The 23044-nt window shown below is 39.8% G+C and overlaps 4 protein-coding genes across 5 annotated transcripts; 3 read left to right on the forward strand and 1 right to left on the reverse strand.

Moving 5' to 3' along the window:
* Positions 1 to 3008: 3008 nt before the first annotated feature.
* On the forward strand, positions 3009 to 5824 carry LOC103443142 (F-box/kelch-repeat protein At3g06240-like). Of its 2 annotated transcripts, XR_011571347.1 has the most exons (3): positions 3009 to 3164; positions 3496 to 4941; positions 5041 to 5824. XR_011571347.1 is itself a non-coding variant. In XM_008381926.3 (2 exons), the coding sequence occupies exon 2, from the start codon at positions 3528 to 3530 to the stop codon at positions 4683 to 4685; it is 1158 nt and encodes a 385-aa protein (XP_008380148.1). In that variant the 5' UTR covers positions 3009 to 3164; positions 3496 to 3527; the 3' UTR covers positions 4686 to 5824. The 2 variants fall into 2 exon arrangements, 1 of the variants encoding a protein (XP_008380148.1); XM_008381926.3 differs by having other exon boundaries at positions 3496 to 5824.
* A 3496-nt stretch (positions 5825 to 9320) lies between these two features.
* On the reverse strand, positions 9321 to 12562 carry LOC103411494 (oxygen-dependent coproporphyrinogen-III oxidase, chloroplastic-like). Its single transcript, XM_029108146.2, has 8 exons — positions 11772 to 12562; positions 11599 to 11674; positions 11023 to 11117; positions 10828 to 10911; positions 10154 to 10241; positions 9921 to 10045; positions 9728 to 9826; positions 9321 to 9635 (listed from the first exon to the last, which is right to left on the reverse strand). The coding sequence occupies exons 1-8, from the start codon at positions 12300 to 12302 to the stop codon at positions 9567 to 9569; spliced, it is 1167 nt and encodes a 388-aa protein (XP_028963979.2). The 5' UTR covers positions 12303 to 12562; the 3' UTR covers positions 9321 to 9566.
* Positions 12563 to 15277: 2715 nt separating this feature from the next.
* LOC114826976 (jasmonate-induced oxygenase 1) lies at positions 15278 to 18558 on the forward strand. Its single transcript, XM_029108148.2, has 2 exons — positions 15278 to 16187; positions 18065 to 18558. Exons 1-2 carry the CDS (start codon positions 15384 to 15386, stop codon positions 18311 to 18313), a joined length of 1053 nt encoding a protein of 350 aa, XP_028963981.2. The 5' UTR covers positions 15278 to 15383; the 3' UTR covers positions 18314 to 18558.
* Positions 18559 to 18791: 233 nt separating this feature from the next.
* On the forward strand, positions 18792 to 22848 carry LOC114826975 (uncharacterized). Its single transcript, XM_029108147.2, has 7 exons — positions 18792 to 19239; positions 19343 to 19490; positions 19656 to 19847; positions 20437 to 20565; positions 21293 to 21462; positions 22035 to 22165; positions 22542 to 22848. The coding sequence occupies exons 1-7, from the start codon at positions 19026 to 19028 to the stop codon at positions 22620 to 22622; spliced, it is 1065 nt and encodes a 354-aa protein (XP_028963980.2). The 5' UTR covers positions 18792 to 19025; the 3' UTR covers positions 22623 to 22848.
* Positions 22849 to 23044: the final 196 nt, after the last annotated feature.

A 23044-nucleotide genomic window follows, 5' to 3' on the forward strand; every position in this document is an offset into this window, starting at 1 on the left:
AGGATAAATTTTAATAGAAAAACAAAATATGGGGTGTTTTCAACTTAGGGTGTTAATACAACAACCAAAAAAATATCTACCTGGGTGTATTGAGTTGGAATTTTAATAGATTTTAAAGGATTTATAGAGATTCCATGTAAGACTTTTGATGAAGTTTAATTGATTTATAGAGATTCCATGTAAGGTTTTGATTCAATTCTCTCGAAATCTCAGGGGGAAGCGAGATTTGTGAATGCTTAAAATACACTATAAAATGAGTAATGCTAGGGAAACTAAATTTGTAAACTAAATTTTGGAAACTAAATGACATGAAAATTGATGATTGATTTATTACTTAAGCGTTGATAAACATGCTCATTCCTATTTGTGATACATCATTTAGTTTGTAAATTTTGTCTTCATAGCATTACCCTTATAAAATATCTTTAATTCACTCAAATTCCTCAACTTTTTAAAGTTCTTTAAAATCAATTCTTAATTGAATACACCGAGATTTCTAACCATTTTAATGGGAGCATTTTTGCTCACCACCATAAGCTATGGTGTATGGTCACCATACATCTAATCAATTGACACATGTCATTTCACTTAACTCTAGTTAACTTTCACATTAAATGTTAGTTTTTCAATTTTGAAAAAAAATTAACCAAGATTAAGTGAAATGACACGTGTCAATTGATTAGGTGTATGGTGAGTATACACCATAGTTTATGGTGGTGAGCAAAAATGCTCCCCATTTTAATAAACTATCATAAAAATCTTGATTGAAAACACCCTAAATTTAGAAAATCATTTAAAATCCTAACCTAGATTTTTGTTGTTGTCAAAAGATAGACTTTATGTATGAATGTTAAATAAAAACTCAAGGCCAATCTCGTCCCAAATAAACGAACCACCATGTTTGGCAGTAACGAAGCAACCATGTGAGAAACCAGGTTGCTATCCCGTGACACAAACTCGAACTTGACATCACCAACATGCTTCACCAAAGAATCAATATCAAACAAAAGACATTCCAAATCAGCATCCACTTCAATCTCATTGTCAATCATTTGCATCAGCACCTGGGCATCTTATTCAATCTCCAACTTCAAGAATCCTTCGTTTTTTGCATAACACAAGCGCCGCGCGACTTCTGCCAAGATTGCCGAATTAAAAGGCCTCTTCCCCACCCTTCTTACTCTTCGCAAACACCCTGCAAAATCCTGAATTACACACATATAACCTCCCAGCCCCGTTTTCGAGTTCCACGATCCATCACAATTTACTTTCAAAGTACCGAATCTCGGGTTCCTCCACACTTCAATCGCCCCACCTTCCTCCCGCACCTCATTCTTGTATGACTTAACCAAGGAATCTCGCACATCTTCTCAATTACCCTATGCTCACCCACATTGCCTCCTCCAGACCTCAATTGCCTCCATCAGATTCCATGCTTTCCCATTAAACACCATGTCATTTCTGCATTTCCAAATTCTCCAAAGCCCATAGACCATATCCTGAAGAGTCTCGTCATGCATTGCCATCTCTTTGATACGTAATTGCAGAGCCTCCCAACATCCTCTAAATTCTTCACACACCAGAGACAACGAATCAAATTTGTAAAGGGCAACAAAACCAAAAAAACTTTATTGAATTCACACTGGAAGAAAAGATGTTCCTCCGTTTCCTCCTCGGCACCACAAACAGCACACCTGCTATCCACATTCATGTGTCTCCGAAGTAAATTTCTTCTTACTGCTAGCGAACCATTGCAACATCTCCACATAAATTTTTTAAACTTATTCAAAACATGAAGTCCCCAAATTCCCTTCCACATCTAGTCTCCTTCAGCCTTCCCACTACTCATGCCCGTACCCCTTCTTCCAAACTCCCCATTCACTTGCAGCTCCATCTCAACCTTATACCCTGTCTGAACCGTATACCCTCTATGTTTCGTATGATGCCAAATAATCCTATCCTTACAACCCATCAAACTAAATGGTAATCCCATAATTAACTTTGATTCATTCTCATCAAAAAGCTCATGTACCAACTCCACATTCCACCTACCCAAATCAAAATCAATTAAATCTCTCACCATTCCGGCCTCAAAGCATTTTGAGTTTGAAGTTTGAAAGTATTGGGTATAGGAAGCCACAGATCACCCGTGACTCTAATATTCTTTCCCTCACCCACCCTCCAGCGTAACCCTCTTTCAATAATTTTTTTTTTCTCTGAAAGATACCTTTCCAACCCCATGACAATTTACACCCCAACTTTGCATCCAAAAAAGTAGTATTCGGGAAGTATTTATCTTTAAGTACCTGAGCCAACAACAAATTTGGAGCCATCACCAGTCACCACCCAATTTTGGCCAAGAATGCAAGGTTGAAGCATTGGAAGTCCCTGAACTCCAATCAGCCCCCTCCTTTTCAAATTTTCCCACGCGATCCAATGCATTTCAGAATTCTTTTTATTACCCCTCCACCAGAATCTCGTAATTTCCTGCTCCATCTCTTTGCACGTACTCACCAGAAGCTTGAAACATGACATCACATAATTTGGCATAGCCATTGTAACCGTCTTGATTAACACCTCCTTACCCGTTTGTGATAAATATTGCTCCACCCACCCGTTAAATCGTGCATCCATATCCTGATCTGCACTTCTTCGAACACCGCACACTTGGAATGCCCAAAATCCGCCAACAATCTCAAGTACTTCACAAACCCTTCCCTATCTCTTGAATATTGGTACACCGCCCAATTTTCTTCCTTTGCCATGTATTACAATTTGCCCCCAAGAATAAAGAACTTTTCTCCAAGTTGTCCGGAACCGTCCCCATAACAATCAAGCACCTCTAGAACTCCCCAAATCTCTTGTACTGTTGCTTGACAAAAAATAACCGAATCATCCGCAAAAAATAGATGTGAAATAGACACTCCCAGGGTAACCCGCATACCATGAAGCACCACAATTTCTTTGTTCCCTCTATTTATATTAAAGAATTAAAATCCTTTAAAATCCCAATTAAATACACCTCTTCTAAAATGGCCACCCATTCCGAAATAACGCATCAAACGCAGAATCATTTTCACTTAAAATCTTCCCCTCCCTGCACAACGCACAAAGCTCTTGTCTCTTCATCTTCTTCCCTTGACCTGTCCCTCTGATAATCACAGGTATGGATTTTCTTTAACACATTTCTACATATTTCCAGATTATTTCGTCAGCTTTACAACTATTTTAGGGTTTTTTATTTGGATGATTCTGATTTTTTTGGCGTGGATAGAACTCTATGATTCAGATGATTATTCCTTCCTCGTCCCAATATCATGGCAAAATTTTTATGAGATTTTTAAATGGTAGTATAGGATCGAATTCCTAGCTCTTGTGGCACGTCGAACTTGGCCAGCTCCTCTCATTTTATAAATCCTACATACGTCAAAGCCTTAGGTTTTTTCTACTTTTCTTTCAATTTTTGTTCTGACATTTTTATGGATCTTTTTGCAGTTATATGAGATGGATTTGATAATCTAATTAACATGGCGGACGGCGTCCTCCTGGAACGAGAGACGCAACTGGTGCCCTCTGATGATGGCGCCTGTATTTTCAACACTGACATCATCCTTGAGATACTGTCATGGGTTCCAGGGAAATCCTTACTACGATGTCGGCGTGTATGCAAGTCATGGTGTAGCTTAATCTCCGACCCTAATTTTGTTAGAAAACAGTGCAGCCAAGCAGTTAGACACAGCACCAACTTGAGGCTGCTAATGTTTACAAACAGGTGGCATTTTCTGATAAAGTCCATAGACTACGAATCATTACTGTCATTTTTAACGAAGAACAAGCACGAAAATATTAGTCGTGTAGTTGTTCCACGCTGCAGAAGGCACAAATTACCATTAACGCAGCCTGACAACAGAAATGTGTGGATCATGGGTTCTAGCAATGGCCTGGTTTGTCTTTTTCTAAATTGCCATTACACTTTGTTGTGGAATCCTTGTACTGGCAATTCCAAGAAGATACCAAAACCCAGTCCAGAAGCTTTCCTTCCGGCATTTTATGGATTTGGTTATGATTCTGCGACTGATGATTACAAAGTCATTTGCAACTGTCTAAGTGCAGATCGAACCAATGAAGTTTTTGTCTTTACACTGAAAACGGGTTCATGGAGGATTGTTGAAGGTATCGATCATATTGGGTCCGACCGGGGTTTGTTGTTGAACGGCGCCCTACATTGGCTAAACATTAAACGTCGTGCAGATGGGTCAATAGATCCGAAATCAACAACAATAACCTCTTTCGATTTAGCAAAGGAAAAATTTCAGGAGCTAGTGTCGTTACCCAATGTTCTCGGAGATATATTTCTGGGGGCAGATCTTGGGGTTTATAAAAGTTCTCACCTTTTGTGTTCATTTGACAATTTCAGATTTGGGAATACAGAAATATGGGTGATGATGGAATATGGAGTTGAACAATCTTGGACCAAACTGATTGTGCTGAAAGATCAAGACCTTTCACATCCCGTGTACGTTTCAGAGGATGATAAAGTTTTCATAGGCTTAAGACAGGGTGACTTAAAATTATATGATTTAAAGGCAAACAGATACAGAAGTGTTCTTAAACCTAAAAAGCAGTTGAGGCTTGCATTTGCTCTATATGTAGAGACCTTAGTTTCACCAGCAACTGGGAAGTAGTGAAAACATCCAAAACTCAGGTTGTGAGGCTTTCATTCCCTCCTTTCTTGCCTCAATTGACATGGTGACATAGTAAGATTATGTAATACTGTTTTATATATTCAGTATTCTTTTTGTTTAATTATCCTCAAGATTCTTGCCTCAATTGTTCCTGCCATTATGGATATAGTAACATTGTTTGCAGAACCAAGAGTTATTGGTTCTTGGACGACAAACCTTGATTCAACATTATACTTCAGGATATTTCTTTACAGGAGTAAGAAATCTATTCATTCACTCTTTATTTTCATGAAGACGATTATTTCTCGAACATGGTATTTGCACTGAAACCTAGTGGATTGCTGATCCGATGCAGTATACATTTTGCAATGATTTGAGTGATCCCTATGCAGTAGATCACAGCGAACCGCGGGATTCATATTAAAATTGGCTTAAAAATTCTAAGGATGGTACTCTTAAAAAATGGGAATGTTGTGTAGCTGGTGAAATGAAAACGAAGCAGAAAGGAGTTGTAGATGTAAACAAATCCACAATACGCAGCGTACGGCATACATGTTACTGATGGATATAAGCAACAACTATGGAGTCAAACTAGTAGGCAACAAATAGTAGAGGATTATGGATTTTACGACAATTTGAGAGTCGTTCCCTAAAATTGTCAGCAAGGTGAGCAAATTAAAGTTGTTGCACATGTCCATCTGCAACAACTTGTCAAAGCATGCGTAAAACAATCTCTTGGACCACAAAGCCAACGACTGTAACATGTAACGGGCTCACGATTGCCTAGTTTCAGAGCTGGTGACATGACTTGAAGTTCCAACTTGGTGCTGAATATTTGTATGGTCACCACTTAAGGATTGTTACCATCTTTTCACGCCTTGTACAAGGAAATGTTACTTTGTGGTTTACCAACATATTTTCTTCAAGAACAACTAGTCGTTGCTTATGACAAAGTTTCTTGTGGTGGCATGTAACGGGCTCACGATTGCCTATTTTCAAAGCTGGTGACATGACTTGAAATTCCGACTTGGTGCTTAATATATTTTCATGCTTTGTACAATGAAATTGACTCTTTGGTTTACCAACATATTTTGCTCTATCTGAGAAGCTTCATGAAATTTTTATACATCTTGTAATTATATTTGGCTGCCGAAGGCTATAGGATCTAATTGTTTGTCCTCAAAGTCAATTCCCCATTTCGCACCCTTGTGGTAATATATGCAATTCATTGTTAGCACCTTATACACTCCGGCAGTTTTAGTGATTCCAAGTCGATCGCCTTTGGGGATTTAGAGACGAGCTTGTTGTGCCTTGGCCCGTTCGTTAGTGCGGAAACGAGATTCAGATTACAACCTCACCAAATCACACTCAGTTGAACAGAATAAAATACAAGAAATAAAGACTTCGAGAAATTTACAAGGTTCGACAATCCTGCCTACGTCCCCGAAGAGATATTGCTCTTCACTATGAGAATAACAGTACAAGATACACATGAGTTAAATCGACATAACCCAATCCCAAATCCCTTGCACACTCACTCATAGAATTTTCCCAAGAGCCTCACTCTACCCCAAAAGTTCTTTCACTAGAATACTTTTCACTCTAGCTCTCTTGATTTTCTCTCAACCCATGTTCAACCTTTCCCATGGTAGAGCCAAATGCTCTCACCATCTCCTTGGATGCTTCCCTGATGCAAGCATTCTCCCTCGGCAAGCACACATAATGCAAGCATTTCCTTGCATTAAATAAAGGACAAGCCATCATCACATTTCTTCATAATCATTAAAGTAAAAGCAACCACATTTTTTCTATTTTCTTACAAGCATCATCATTGTGTCTTTACTCATGATGATGTCCACCAAACTTTTCTTTGTTTAGTTTACTAGCCGAAAGGCATTTGACTTGTTGTCCACTTTTGCTTTTACTTTGCAGCACTTGTCTGCAACTTTCATGCAGCCCATACCATGTGATATTTCCACCGAAAGCAAACACAGGTCACTTCATTGTTGCCAGCTCAAAATATGAGCAAATCACAACAATCTCTACCTTAGCGAATACACCATGCAAAAATCCTTGCACCCATCACCAAAGCTCATTGGCCTTACGTACCAGCATACACACACTGAATCAACCTCGTTGGTCATGTTCCGATTCAGTCACTGCCAATGCATGTGCAGCTGCTGCAAGCTAAAAATCACCATTTAGCTTCAGACATGATCTCGACACACCCTCGTCTCCTCCAACAGGTTTTCCTCCTCTTCATTGTCTGCAACCTAGAAACTCGTCAGTGCGCCTGTTTCCAGCAACAACCCATCGAGCCAGACAAAATTCCCACACTTCCTCCTACCTCAGGACCATCTCATCACCTGTGAATCTCATAGCTCCACCTGCTGCAAAACCCCTGCAACACTTGAGACTAAACATCACCAGGAGAAGTGTTGCTTTAAGTACCTAGAGGGCATACTCGAAGCCTTATGCCACAAACTTGCTACCACCCAGCCTTGCACCGTAGCACTGTGGACCTTGCCTCCGGAACCAGATATGAACTTGTTGTCTCTCTCATATCCTCTTTCCAATTTTCTTCCACGATTCCAACCTTGAATAGCTTAAGCAGTCTCGTGCCCACCATCATTCATGGTCTCCTTTGTGTATCATTCCACACTAAAGAAGCTTGCACCTGCTCCAAACTTACTGTATCTTTCCATGCAGTAAAGTTTCACAAGGTTCTCGTACGAATCTGAAAGTGAGGTAAGAAGAAAGAGGCATTTGTCTTCTTCCTCAACATCAACTTTCGCAGTTGATCCAAGCGTCCCTGAACATGTCTTTCATTTCTTCGGCCTTCCATTACTCTCCTTTACCAAGAGTAAAACTGTCTGTCCCATTAAACTGATCAACTGAAAATTCCATGGTGAACAACAAATCTGGACCTCCAACGAACCAAGCGTCCAACGATACTCTGATACCAATTGTTGTGCCTTTGCCCGTTCGTTAGTGCGGAAACGAGATTCAGATTACAACATCACCAAATCACACTCAGTTAAACAGAATAAAATACAAGAAATAAAGACACCGAGAAATTTACGAGGTTCGGCAAAAATTCTGCCTACGTCCCCGGAGAGATATTGCTCTTCACTATGATAATAATAGTACAAGATACACATGAGTTAAATCGACATAACACAATCCTAAATCCCTTGCACACCTACTCATAGAATTTTCCCAAGAGCCTCACTTTACCCCAAGAGTTCTTTCACTAGAACACTTTTCACTCTAACTCTCTTGATTTTCTCTCAACCCATGTTCAACATTTCCCATGGTAGAGCCAAATGCTCTCACCATCTCCTTGGATGCTTCCCTGATGCAAGCCTTCTCCCTCGGCAAGCACACATAATGCAAGCATTTTCTTGCATTAAATAAAGGACAAGCCATCATCACATTTCTTTATAATCATTAAAGTAAAAGCAACCACATTTTTTCTATTTTCTTACAAGCATCATCATTGTATCTTTACTCATAATGGTGTCCACCAAACTTTTTTTTGTTTAGTTTACTAGCCGAAATGCATTTGGCTTGTTGTCCACTTTTGCTTTTAATTTGCAGCACTTGTCTGCAACTTTCATGCAGCCCACACCATGTGATATTTCCACCGAAAGCAAACACAGGTCACTTCATTGTTGACAGCTCAATATAAGCCAATCACAACAGAGCTAACTAAGATCGAGTTTCTTCAGTTTCGGATAGGGAATTATTCTGCTTATGATAAGTTTAATGGATCTGGCATTTTGCAAGGGTTTGAACCTTAATTTGGCTTTAGGCTCAACATTTCTTTTTTTTCTTTGCTTGCAGCATTGATAAGTAGATAAGGATTTGAAACCTTATGCCCCGCATATCCTAACCTTACTAGAAACCTCATGCCTTGCTAGAAACTCTCTTCTGCATTTGAATCTCTCTGCATGTTTTAATCTGTCTGAATCAGTATCTGCATCTGAAGCGGTATTTGCTTAAGTGTATGGTTTTTGGTTTTGAACTTTTGATTGAGTTGGTTGTCACTATAGCTAGCAACTTCTCTGCTTCGAGTGAGATCTTAGGCTGTGTAACTAGACGGACGGTGTTCTTGGTGATCAAGCATTGCCCCTGTCAGCTGCATTCCATCTTCATCAATTCTCTCTCTCTCTCTCTCTCTCTCTCTCTTCCCATAAGTTTTTACTGTACCAAAGTTCGAACTGGAACTGGCATCGGCAACCAGCTTCAAAGTTTTTTCTTGGCAAACTCATGTCGTTTACTACCATGAGTTTGACACGACTTGAGTGCTAGGTTCGAAAAGTTAACAATTTGGTTTAGTTTGTATTTTTTATTTAACGTGTTGTCTTCGAGTTATGTAGCCATCGAGTTATGTAGCCATCTCGATCTTTTTTTTACTGCATTGTGCGGCAAAGCCCCTTCTACCCCCAAATACAGTTGTATGAAGTAGCTAATCAAGAAAAGAAATGGGATTTCTCCCCCACAAGCCTGATGTTAGACAACTTGGTCACCATTGGAAAAAAAACCCTATTCATGTCCGAGCCTTCTTCCATTGGAAAAACCGTACATCAACTTGTCCGTCTATCAGATTAGTTTTCGGGATATTAAGAAGTGCGAAAATGTTGTTCATCTCGAGATTTATTCAACAAGGGCTTCTAATCTTACAAAAGATGACAATTTTTTCAGGATTCACAGCTTACATCGCCTTGTACATATACTACACTTGATCAAGATACCGACTGCTAACCTCTAACTCTCAAACTAAAGAAAAAAATCGAACGGAAGATGATATAAGAAAAACGAGGAGTGGGGGCAGAAGTAAAAATCAAGGTCATACAGTTAAAGATAATCTTCAAAACCTTAAACCCATTCCTTTGGGTTGATGCAAGCATCTAATAGTTTCCATTCTTCGCTTCCCTCTTCTGGTTTCTGCACAGCAAACAATAAGATCACTCCCTCAATTACGAGTTCAAAAGTTCAAACCGTTCCATTTTCAGTAGTGTCAATAAAATATCGCTTACATGGTCATATTCCCATCGAGCAGTCAGTGGAAGAGAGACGAGAATACTCTCAATTCGACCTCCCGTCTTTAGTCCAAAAGTAGTTCCACGATCATAAACCTTTTGTATAAAAGAACAAGATGAATTAGACCTCATTTACTTAAGTCTTGATGATATGAAAGTCTTTAAATGCCTTAAGGACTTATTTTCATACCAAATTGAACTCGACATAGCGCCCTCTTCGCAATTGCTGCCATTCCTTCTGCTGATCTGTAAATGGTAGGTCCTTTCTTTTCTCTATAATCGGCAGGTAAGCAGGGACCACAGAATTTGCACATTCTTCATGTCAACAGAAGTCCATGCAGGAAGAGGATTTAGTCGCTCAACAAGAATGAAACAATTAACGGAAAATACACAAAGAAAGCATTCTATTTTTCTAAGCAATACCTGTGGCAAAAGAAAGAAGCATCTCCTGATCGTAGTCATTTAGATCATCAAAAAATATTCCTCCAAGTCCTCGCCTCTCATCTCGATGCTGCATACGAAGATGATTGTCAAATATAAAGCAAAATAATATCAGGCAAACATAGTAATTTGACATCTGCATTGAGTCCGAACTCATTAATAGTTTTACTTTTACCCATTTAGTCAGCATTGTAATTAAAAATAAACAAGTATTTTAAGAGTGAATGATTGGGAAGTGGCGAAAGGGTTTTACCCTTCATTGACTACAATCCACAAACATGAGAAAGTACAGACATTACATGCCTAGTGGATGTAGTATTGAATGTTATGCCTTTTATGTGTACATCAGGAACTTCTTGATGGGTAAACCTCAGTACATTTGTAATAATTCGTAATTTGACACAACAACAATAAAAATCCACAAATAACTGCATTACAATGAGAACGTCAACATACTCATTTCACAGAATAATATCACCAGTATAATATAAGCAAAAAGAAACAAGAACGCAGTTATTTGGCACAAAGGCACGTCTTTTGTTAGTTCCTGAGAAGTTGTCCAAATTGACTATTAGAGTTTAGAAAACATCAATGCATCATCAACGCCATATTATAGAATCATAGTACATAACAGTAAAAAAGGTTCGGTAAAATACCTTGATATAGAAATAATCATCACACCATTTCTTGAACCGAGGATAGAAGGCAGGATCAAATTTGTCGCAAGCACTTTTCTGAACCTACAGATTTAGGCTAACATTAGTATGCAGTTAGTTAAAGTCACCCAGCGTTTTTCAAAAGAAAAGAATGTTAAAACACCACAAGGAAAGTTGTCTGTTGTGAGTACATACTGAATGAAAATGCTTAACATCCTCCTCAAAAATATAAGCAGGTGTCAAGTCAGTACCACCCCCAAACCACCATTGCCTCGGTGCTCCAGGAGCATCTGCACAAATATGACAAATCAACAGAGTCCCAGCAGCTCTCTTTTTTCATAAAATTATATATACACGAGTGATACAAGGAACAGGCAAATTTTCCAGATGCTGACGAGAAGAAATATCTTACCTCGGTCACTAATCTTAATATTGTTCTGCTAATGTAACTGATAGTTTTATCAACATTGCAATTCTTATCATTATTCACTGTTAATTAACCCACAAAGGCATTACTCAGAATCTCAACATATCATTCATAGCATGTGAGTGAGCATAATCCGAGTTCCCAGCTGACTATGTTTTAAGGGTTTCACATTTTTCTATGTAAAAACAACCTCTGCATTATTCAACATAAGCATGAACGAAAATGATATACTCAATTTGAGATCATCTACTTCTTCAGCACTTCGATAAACGACGGATTCATGCCTGCCTACCTACAAACACCACCTAGCTAAGCAATGTACAATCAACAACAAAGTTACTAACCTTGGGGAGCATCGGTTTCGAAATAACGATAATTGAAATGCAAAGTAGGCGCAAATGGGTTCTTCGGATGCAAAACCTGAAAGCAATCAATCAAACCCCACATATTACACACACAAAAATAAGACAACCCAACATTTCTTTGTTCACAAACACAGCACAACTCACGAATTTACCGAGCTAACTCCGGCCGCGAAGAAGGGAACCGGGCCAGGCTTATGATCAGCTGCGGCGGCGCCCTTGGCAGCTCGGTAAGCCTCAGGAGGCATAACACCGTACACAACAGAGACATTGACACCAGCCTTCTCCCAAACGGCGCCGTCCTGGAGGACCCTGCTAATGCCTCCGCCACCACCGGGTCTCGACCACACGTCCTCTTTAAATGTGGCGCCACCGTCCGCGGCCTCAATGGCGGCGCAGACAGTGTCCTGGGCATCTCTTATCATTTTCTCAAAGCGGTAGCGGACGGAGGACGAGGAGGAGTTCTCGCGGAGGAAGGTATCGGGGCGGTGGGCCTCGGGGGTTTCTTTTTCGATGACGGCGCATCGGACGGCGGAGGAGGGGGCGGAGTGGAGGAGGTGGCGACGTGGGGTGATGGCAAAGGAGCGTTTTCTGGGGGAGAAAGGCGGGAGCTTTGGTTTTGGGGAGGGAGGTGGGGAGAGGAGAGTGAAGGAGGAGGAAGCTGAGAGCGCCGCCGGCGGTGGCATTGTGGGTGTTTGGAAACGATTTTTGAATCGGATTTTCTAAAGGATGGGTCTTTCTGGCATTGGAAATCGAGAGGGAGGGATTTGGAATTGGGATAAGGCGGTCAGTCAAAACCAAATCGAGATGTAAGCAGATACTTCTGTTCAGTGCCCATTGGATTGGATTGGATTGGATTATCCAGTTTTACTGTGGGAGCTTGGTCTTTTACTGTTGGCTATTTAAGGCCACTGGCGGTCATGTGAAAGAGGGTGGAAATGACTTCGACCAAAAAAAAAAAGAGGGTGGAAGTAAAATAGGGAGGGATATGAAAATAAAGAAGCACGATTAAACACTTTCATGGAACATAGAACATGAACAGTGGAAATTGGGTTCGATTTTTGACGTTAGTGGCCTTTAAAAGGGTGAGTTGTTGTAGCGAAGCTACCAGGTAGTCAATTTTCAAAAAAAGAGATGGAACCGATTAAACACTTTCATGGAACATGGAACATAGAACATGAAACGCGGAAATTTAGTTCGATTTCTGACGCTAGTGGCCTCTAAAAGGGTGAACTGTTGTAACGAAGTTACCAACTAGTAATTTTTCAAAAAAAGAGATGGAACATACAATGGCATAGTCAAAAATTATTTGGTGGGTAGGTTAAGCTAAAATTATTACTACGAAATTAAATTTGTAATTTTTTGTTGCCTACATAAAGTTATATAATAGTAAAAACTTGAATGTAATAATTTGAAGCAAGAATTTTATTCTATGTTTTCTAGGTTTCTAGCCTTCAAAGCTTTCAAGTGAATAAAATAAGGAACCATTTGTGGTATGAAATATTTAATTTATTACCATTAAAATATAATATTGGTTAAAGTGATGAGTTTATTTAACATGTGTTAGCTCTTATTACTCTTAAAAACGGTCTTAATCATCAAATTTTCATTTGCCAAGTGGAATATAACAATTAAAAATCATAAACTAGCCTAAAAGATTAATATTTTTAAGCTTGAGAACCAAAACTCTCCCCATGCTATAGCCTGGGGGAGTCTTGTGCTTGGCCCTGTGGAACATGGAAAATAGAAGGAAAGTGAAACTTTGTGCAAAAGACTCGAATGCCCAAAAAAGGCTAATAATCCCATCAAATATGAGGGGGTAAAAAATGGAAGTACATGATCACTTTATAATGTAATTCAATTGTTTTGAATAAATACTGAGAGTGTGAGAGTGTATTTTTACAGGTACCTCAACTTCCCTCATTGATGACAAACAAAGATGGTGCTCAACTTCTCGACGTGATTACAAAATTACTTGTGGGAGGGTTTGGGGACTCAAAATTTTTCACTCCAACAATTAATGCCATCTATAATAATAAATGGTTTCGATTATAAACATAAATTTCATTGAATTAGACACAAATTAAATTGAGGAGGTACTCCTCTCAATCTTAAGGAGCCAAGCTCCTCTCCAAAAAAGTATGTCCTAAAAATGCACCAAGTACAACCAAATATTTAATTCACTAAGGATGCGTTTGTTGTATCGGACTATCTCGGACTGGACTAGCTTCAGAGACTAAGTTGGATTGGCTTAGACTATACTAAGCTGAACTGACTTGGTGAAGCGTTTGATGCAGTGTCGGACTAAAAAATAGGATAACAACAAATTCTAGTATTATATTTTCTCGTTCATATTTTATTAATATTTTATATTATTTAATACATATTTAGTAATATTTTATTACTACCATTGTCTATTTCTTTTATCTCCCATCTCCATTCCTAATTTTTTTTCCTCTGATCTTCCTTTTTCTTCCTAATTTTGCCATGACCCTCTCCTTCTCTTCGTCTTTTTCTTTTCCTTTCCATTCTCTCCTCCCTCAAAACATCATCATTCATCACCCCCTTTTGTTCCCTCTTTTTTTCCTTTTCTGTTTCTTTGATGTTGTGATTCCTCTAAATTATTTATGGCACCACATATTTTGATTTCCCAACTTCAAATCCCACGGAAAATTGAAATCATGCAGAGGCTCCTCTCTGCGGTGTCATGGATTTCACAACCACTCTGTTTCTCGCCCCTCCTCTGATTTTCTCATAAAATCTCTTAATTTTTTGGGAAAAATGAAGATTTTGTTGTTGTTATCGAATTGATTTTTTTTTTCTTTTCAAATTTTGGTGGTTGGATGTTGAGAATTAGGCAGTGGGTGTGGTGGGTTTCAGGTCTGGATACAGGTGGCCAGAGTTGCAGAGAAGCAGACTTTGTACGCAGCGTGCAGACTTGCAGCATTAAGAGGATGGGGCAACTGTCGCCGTGGCGGCCGAGTTTGAGTTGAGCTTGGATCTCGACAGAGCAGAAAGAGAAGAAAGCGAGGAGAGAGGAAGAGGGGAAGGGGGAATTGGCGAGGGGGAATGATGGTGGCTCTCGGCGTTTGTGAAAACATAGGAGCAGAGGAAGACGAGAGGGAGTTAGTCCCCGCTAATCTCATGGTTCTCGACGGGTTTGCTAGCGAGGGAGTTAGTCTCCACGAGTCTCTTCTAATCTCATTAAACTTAGTCCCAGACTATTAACAAATACAGGACTGGACTACTACATAGTCTAGTCCAAGCTAGCAAAAGCTAGCAAGCTCAAACAAACGCCCCCTAACATCGCTGGATTGAAATAAAATTCACATGAATTTTTTATGTAACCATATATTCTCATTAATTACTCAAATTATTTGGCTCAATTGCCTATTTTTTTTTAGGAGTTTTAACAAAACACTTCGGTACTATTCATTTTTAACGAAATACCATATTTTTACCTTTAACTAGCACTATTCACTATACTTTTAAAAATGACTTTTTGTTAAAAGAGAAGTTTTTTTTTAATTGTTCGTTAGTTTTTTTATTTTTTATTTTTTTGTCCTTTACCGTCAATTTTACTGGATATATTTATTTTTCCGAGATTAAAAAAAAAAAATTGCCGGGAAAATAGAAAAATAAAATCAGTGTTATTTATGAACAAAAACACTGAACCAATACCAAGTATTAGCTTCAGGCTATAAAATCGGTATCATCGTCCTCGCATCGCTCTGTGTACCTTTCCGGGAATCCCAATTCGATCAAAAATGGAAGCGGCGGCGGCGGAGCCCATCAGGGTTCAAAGCCTGGCCCAAGCCGGTCTGACCCAAGTTCCGCCCCAATACGTTCAACCTCCCCAGTACCGACCCAACCAACCATCATCCTCAACCAACATTCCCATCATCGACCTATTCGGACTCGACCCGACCCGCCGCAACTCGGTTCGGGCCTCAATCGGACAAGCCTGCAGAGACTGGGGCGCCTTCCACGTTACCAATCACGGCGTACCCGCCGCCTTACTCGATGCCATTAAGCGCGCCGGCCTCACCTTCTTCAACGATAGCTCGGTCGAAGACAAGCTGAACTACGCGTGCGATCCGAGCTCGTCGGCGTCGGAGGGGTACGGCAGCCGGATGTTGGAGAAGGACGACACCGTTTTGGACTGGAGAGACTACTTCGACCACCACACTCTCCCCCTCGCGCGCCGGGACCCTACGCGCTGGCCCGGTTTTCCCGCGGACTACCGACGGGTGGTATCCGAGTACAGCGATCGAATAGCTTCGCTGGCGCGGGAGCTGCTGGGACTGTTGTCGGAAAGCCTGGGGCTTGAAACGCGGCGTATGGAGGAGGCGGTGGGGGAGTTTTGGCAGAACATTACGATTAGCTACTACCCGCCGTGTCCTCAGCCGGAGCTGACTTTGGGCCTGCAGTCCCATTCGGATTTTGGGGCGATCACGCTGCTGGTCCAGGACGAGGTGGGCGGGCTTGAGGTGCTTAAGGACGGTGATTGGGTGCCGGTGAAGCCTTTGGGCGGCGACGCCGTTGTTGTGCTTTTAGCTGACCAAACTGAGGTAACCTCTACTGTCAAATAACAAACACACCTTTGTTCTTCTTTTTGCTGCCTATAACTATGAGAAAATTGCAGACTTTAGTTTTATAAGCATTACCCAATCGGTTGTTTTATGGTTGTTTTATTTAACAAATCGAAGCGACAAAGAGCTGACATTACCCAATTGATTATACAAGTTCTTAGTATAACAGAGTTGAAAACTTTTGCTATAAAGATTAAGGAAATGGGCTAAATATTGTTGGTGAGAAAGAAAGGAGGGGCATAGAATGCAGGGGGTTTAACATTTCTTAGAGTGGAAGTGGGGACTGGGAAGGGGAGGGTGTGTTCCAAGTATTTGAAGTTTCTGTTTTTATAATGCAGTGTCAAATTTTCTTGATCAACGCTTTTGTAGGAATAAATTTGGCGTCAAGAAGCGCCTTGTAGTGTGCCTTTGTTTTATTAATAACAGATGTCATCCGTTGTCAATTGATGCCTACGCCCATTGAATATATGCAGTCCAATCACCATGTCATTGCGGAATTATCATTAGCTGTGTGGCATTTTTAATAGATAAGAATATTGCTTGAATCCCAGGAAACTCAGTGAATGAATCATGATGAACGTATTGCAAAGTATTCTTTTTGCATTTAGATTTCTTAAATGACGCTGAATTTAATCAAGTGGTACCAGTAGCAATATGTTATATTATGTGTAGGAATATTAACGTTTTTGGCCCGGTAGTTGTGCTTTTCTGTTGGTCTTGGGCAGGCTTCTGATCATTTTGTTTTCTATTTGCTCAACGTATGGATTCAGTTACTAGTCACAATATGTTATATCATGTGTAGGAATATTAACTTTTTTGCCCGGGTAATTGTGCTTATCTGTCGGTCTTGGGCAGGCTTCTGATAATTTTGTATTCTATTTGCTCAATGTATTGATTTAGGGCATGTTTTTTTTAGTAGGGAATTATTAATTCGTCTGTAGGGACTTGAAGACAAACTGACCTAGGAACCTCATTTTGTTTTCTTTCGGTTAGTTTTTGTTAATTCTCGGTCGAGTAGGATAAGTGATTAGACAATAAATATTGGTTAATATGGTTCTAAGTTGATTGGATGCGTAGCCAACCAAGTTAAGATGTACTGCTTTGTACATGCACTTTTAGTTGCAGTTGGACATCACACACTAAAAAACTCACAAACTGCTTAATCTGTCAATGTATGAGAGGTCGCATTGGAGATCATACGCCTGCTTTTTCAGTTTCAGCAAGGGTTAAGCCATAATTTCCTAATCAACTTTATTTTGTCTTCGATCGAGCTGCTAGTTGTATGATGTTACTGGCAACCACTATTTTTGGACATTGGCATGACATCAATACTCCCGTCGTATTTATTTTTCTCTCTCTTTTTGTTTGTTTTTATGTGTTCTGGTTAGGAATATATTTTGGGTCCCAAGGAACACAATGAGGCTTGGTCAGTGTCCTTTCTGATTTGTCTTAATAATTGTCTTCAACTGAGATTACGAAGAACTGTGACATGAGGAGGAACCTGTAATATTTAATTCAAACATTAGGAAACTGGCTTTGATTATTGGGTTTGGCTTTAGATCAATACTCAAGGGACCGATTTAGGTTGGTTCGGTTTTGTGTTTGTACCAAGTGGACTTGAGCTGTGACGTCTGAAACTAAGAATGCCGTTCTTAGGGTTAGTTTTGATATATGTGTATTCCGTTTCTCCGTAAGCTGACAACTGAATCACCAGCGTGAGCTTTCGTATGATTCTTGTCGATTTAAAGATAAAGCGTGTTTCATGCATTAGGAATTGTTTTCTGGAATTGGATGAACAAGTAGAGCAATGGTATCAATTTCGTTTGTTCTCTAACAGTGGATTATCTTGCCTGCAGATAATAACCAACGGCAAGTACAGAAGTGCCGTGCATAGGGCTCTAACCAATTCCCGTCAGCCACGACTCTCAGTGGCGACATTTCACGATCCGGCCAAGACAGTGAAAGTATCCCCTGTTTCGGAGCTCATCAGCGAGTCGACTCCTGCCCTCTACCGGGAAGTTGTTTATGGAGATTATGTGTCGTCGTGGTACACAAAAGGCCCCGAAGGAAAACGAAATATTGATGCCCTCCTGCTCGAACCTTGATTATTAGTTCGAAAACCCTCGTTCCGCCAACTTGCCTCCACCTTTGCATTCTTGTGGTAGAATGCAAACAGAGGCCATTTTAGGAACCAAAATGATAGTAAATGCATGATTGTATACAATTGGTGATACGTAAGATTCTTCTCGTTTTATACATCTTTGGACGGCAATTGTTTCGATAATTTTCGAAACATTGTGTATGTGTTCTGGATTGCCATTAGTGAAAGCGTAAAAAAAATTAACAGCCACTAATTGTTATTAGGGATTTTTTAATATGAGTTCAAAGTAACTAAAAATTAGACGTATTTCAAAAGTCAAAAGTTACTAAAAATTGGATCTATTTCAAAAGTAGGCTTGTAAAATTGGATCTATTTCAAATTTTCTTTTTAATAATAATGATATTTAATCTAACAAAATTTATTTTTTGATAAAAAATAAAATAAAATTATGGCACTCCCGCTTGCCGTCCGAGAACCAAAACAAAAATTAAAAATTAAAAAATTAATTACAATTTTATGATTGAAGAGAGTCCAAAAACATCCGACTCCCCCAACCTCTCCTCCTTGTTCTCTTCCGTTTATCCCCATCTGTCTCTGACGGAGGGAGACCGAGCTTCCGTTGGCGCCTTTTATCCCCTCCGATTCCTCCAAACAAACGCCGAATTCCAATCCCATCCGATCCAATACGATTCAATTGGACCACCGTGAAAACCCAGATGAAGCCCTACAGGAATGGCGAAATCTGGGACTTTGAGCACCAAATGCCAGTGGCCGCCGGCGCCGGAGATGTTATATTGGGTGTGGACGGCGGAACCACCTCCACCGTCTGCATTTGCATGCCCATTTTGCCCTTCTCCGATCCCCTCCCCGACCCGGTTCCCGTTCTCGCTCGAGCTGTCGCTGGCTGCACCAACCACAACAGCGTTGGCGGTAATTGTTCTTCATTTCTTGGATTTTCAGTTGATTTTTACTGTTTTGAAGTTTTGATGGTAGTTTTTTACCCAATTGGGATCACTTTCTGGTGAAATCGTAGAGGCGGCTGCGAGGGAAACGTTGGAGCAGGTGATGGCGGAAGCGCTGGCCAAGTCGGGTTCGAACCGGTCGGCGGTTCGGGCTGTTTGTTTGGCGGTTTCCGGCGTCAACCACCCCACTGATCAGCAGAGGATATTGGATTGGATGAGGTAACACTTCCAAGTCTCTATCTTTTCCTACATTGTTCCCATTTGTGTGCCTCTCTTTGGTTTTATCATCGTACCCTTTTGGTTTTTTTTTTGGGTTTTCGACACATTAATGTCGAATTAATGTTGTTTAGTTCTACATGTTTGATTTTTTCTTGGTGTCAATAGGGATATATTTCCCAGCCATGTGAGGTTGTATGTTCAGAATGATGCTGTGGCGGCTCTAGCTTGTGGGACTCTGGGAAAGCTTCATGGGTGTGTTCTAATTGCCGGCACAGGGACCATTGCCTACGGGTTCACAGAAGACGGTAGAGAAGCTCGGGCAGCCGGTGCAGGTCCTACCTTAGGTGATTGGGGAAGGTATAGCCTTGTTGCATTGTTCTTATTTCTGCTCTATCTCATTCTCTGCCTCATGAATCCATGATGCTCCTAATTTATGAAAATTATAGGGGATGGTATGGCCAATGCTTTATCTACATTATGGAGGTGGTTGTCATTGAACCATCCTAACCATGAAGCATATAGAAAGATATGAGGGTTGTGAGAAGAAAGAACTTAATGGGAGATGTTAAACCCAGAACCTTTTGGTCCTTTTCTGTCTTCTTGATCATATTTTGAATTAAAACTTAGTTTGAAATCTCGTAGAGTTCTTTCTGTTTTTCACGTTTCATCTTACTCTTTCCTGCTCATCATTTATCATATCATTATGATCATCCTATAGTCAGAAGATGCTCCATGCCTGACGGTATATGTTGTGCTTAATTATAAGATTTCATTGCCATGTGTAAATGAATCGATATGCTAAATACACTTATTATCAATCTTAGAATTCAATAGTCGATACTCAATAGCATTTGGGATGTGATCAGTAAAGATGTAGGCTTCTTTTTCTTCGCACCCTTTCTCTTTCCAGCAGTTCTATTGAAGGTAGTATCTTGTTTACTTGTAGTGGATACGGTATAGCTGCACAGGCATTAACCGCGGTTGTAAGGGCCAATGATGGTCGTGGTCCAGATACAAAGCTTACAGCTAGTATTGTAGAGGAGCTTGGTCTTTCTTCTCCAGATGAACTCATTGGGTATCTATCTGAAACTTATAATTGCCATCATCACATATATGGGTGAAGTTACTAGTTGTCATTTACGCAGTTTTGGTGAAATAGATGACAAGGTTTGTTCCATCCCTTGAATAGTCCTGGTTACGTGATGCAAAAATGTGAGACGTTTCCACTTATTGTAGCTATGTTCTGGTATAGATGTATATTATAAAAGTTTTCCAGTTCCATTGAAGTACAATCATTTCATATTTTGAGACTAATCTTGTCAGATATCAATATTGACACACCCTATATGTGAGGACAGTTTCCACTTATTGTAGCCACATCACACGTTAACGGAGGTTTTGACGGAAAGCCTAACAAAAGTATGAAAGTGACCCACAATCCTCACTTTAGGCATGAGGCTGAGATGAAAAAAACTTGATGTATGAAAGTTTGAAAACCACAATACTTAAGGGTAGTAAAGTGAGAATTACCATAATTTTTTATTGGATTTTAGTCTCTTGAAAATCTATGCGTATTTTTCCCTTGCACTTGTCATGCATTCTTGATTGAAATACATTTTATGTAAAAGGAATTTTGGTGTTTTGTGTATGTCTCTGTGAACCATCTTGGGAAAATGAAGTGAGAACTCAATCATTTCGTACATCTGAACTGTAATTCATAAGATATGTTGATATAAATGAGTTCCAGGGGTTTGATTGTATGGGACATCAGATAACAACTGTAATTTTATATTGGATTTTAGGTGGACATATGCAGATCCATCCTGGGCTCGCATTGCAGCGCTTGTTCCAGTTGTTGTATCTTGTGCAGAGGCTGGTGATGAAGTTGCAAATAATATCTTGTTTGATTCAGTCCAGGAGTTGGGGCTCAGCGTGAAAGCTGTTGTTCAAAGACTTGGCTTGTGTGGTCCAGGTACTGAACCAATAATTCTTGGATTTGTATGATGCATAATAAGCCATGACACGTGTGGTTATGCATGACCTCATGGACATTAATCATTTAGCGGTAGGGTAGTGATACTATTTAAATACCCAGTTGTAAAAACAAAATGATTAATACAACGTGGTTGTGTAGGGCCTTGATTTGATTCACTTTATGAGTTTAACTATCATTATAGTTGATTGACACCTATAGGTGTTGTCTCCCCTCTGTCTTGTGCTCTCTCGCTTCCCACTAGCGGGGGTACGGCTTATTGAAAGTACACCTAGTTGACCTTCCATCTTAACATGCAATGTTTATTTGAAGTACGGTGGTGTGGCAGCTGTATGGTCATGCCTTGCTGACTTATTTAATTTTCAAGTTTTATGCCTTTGTTCTATGCCCATTCCTTGTACATATGGGGATGTATTATTGTAGTGTTCATGAGAGATATTCTTTATGGGTATCAGATTCAAGGAGTTTTATGTGTTGCGAGTAATAATTGATATGTAGGACGTCCCTAACGTGCATGCTAATTTTATTTTTTTGTACGAAAATAATTGCAGAGGGGAAAGATTCTTTTCCGCTCGTCATGGTTGGTGGTGTTCTTGAAGCAAATAAAAGGTGGGATATAGGTAAGGAAGTCATCAAATGCATCTCCAAGGACTACCCAGGGGCAGTTCCAATTAGGCCAAAGGTAAACACATCTTATGCCTCGCTTCAATCAACTTTTGACATTTCATGCAAATAAGATTTAAATGGTGAGCCAACTTCTTTCGCTAGATGGCTTCTTGAGCGCTCACAAGAGTCGGGCTTCCTTGTCTTTCAATTTCACACTTTCCTTTGAATAAAACGGAAAAGCGAGTTCATATCAAACTGATAGCTAGAGAGTACATGAAAAATAGGCAACACGCAAATAGTCTGCGAAAGGAACAAATAATAGTTATTAGCTATAATTAGGTAAAGGTCCGGCTAACCACTGTCCCATATGCTTGTATATGCACATTATCTTGTTGAATTTCTAACGTTTTACTTACAATACTGCTTCATTTGTTATCTTGAATCACCGTCAGGTAGAGCCTGCAGTTGGAGCAGCATTGCTAGCATGGAATTTCTTCATGAATGAATCTCTGAAGGAAGCCTTCAAGAGCTGACTGTTGTTGTTGTGTTACGTAGTCTACGAATTGTATAGTTGAAAGGATCATGACGAAGTGAAACAGAAACAAGCAGATCAAAATTGAAAAGGAAAGCATCATCAATATATAAGAAAGTGACTACCAATTTTTAATCTGCATAGAATTAGGTATCTGATGTAACCTAGTGTTGCATGTAAAAGTATCATTGTTAATAGTGAAGTAAAGAAAATGATTTCAAGTTCAATTATGTGCTTTTGCTAAAAGCGTTTTTAGTAGAAACACGTTGAAATGAATTTTTTACACAACACTTGGCAGGTGCTTCTTTAGAAAACGCTTCTTTGGTCTAGAAAAACTTTTATTCACTTTCTGCCAAACATAGTCATAAACGCTTTTGGTAGTAAGAAAATACTTTTGGCCCTTCCAGAAGCCTCGTACTTAAC

The sequence above is a fragment of the Malus domestica genome, chromosome 09, assembly GCF_042453785.1.
Source record: "Malus domestica chromosome 09, GDT2T_hap1".
In the NCBI taxonomy this organism is placed as follows: domain Eukaryota; kingdom Viridiplantae; phylum Streptophyta; class Magnoliopsida; order Rosales; family Rosaceae; genus Malus; species Malus domestica.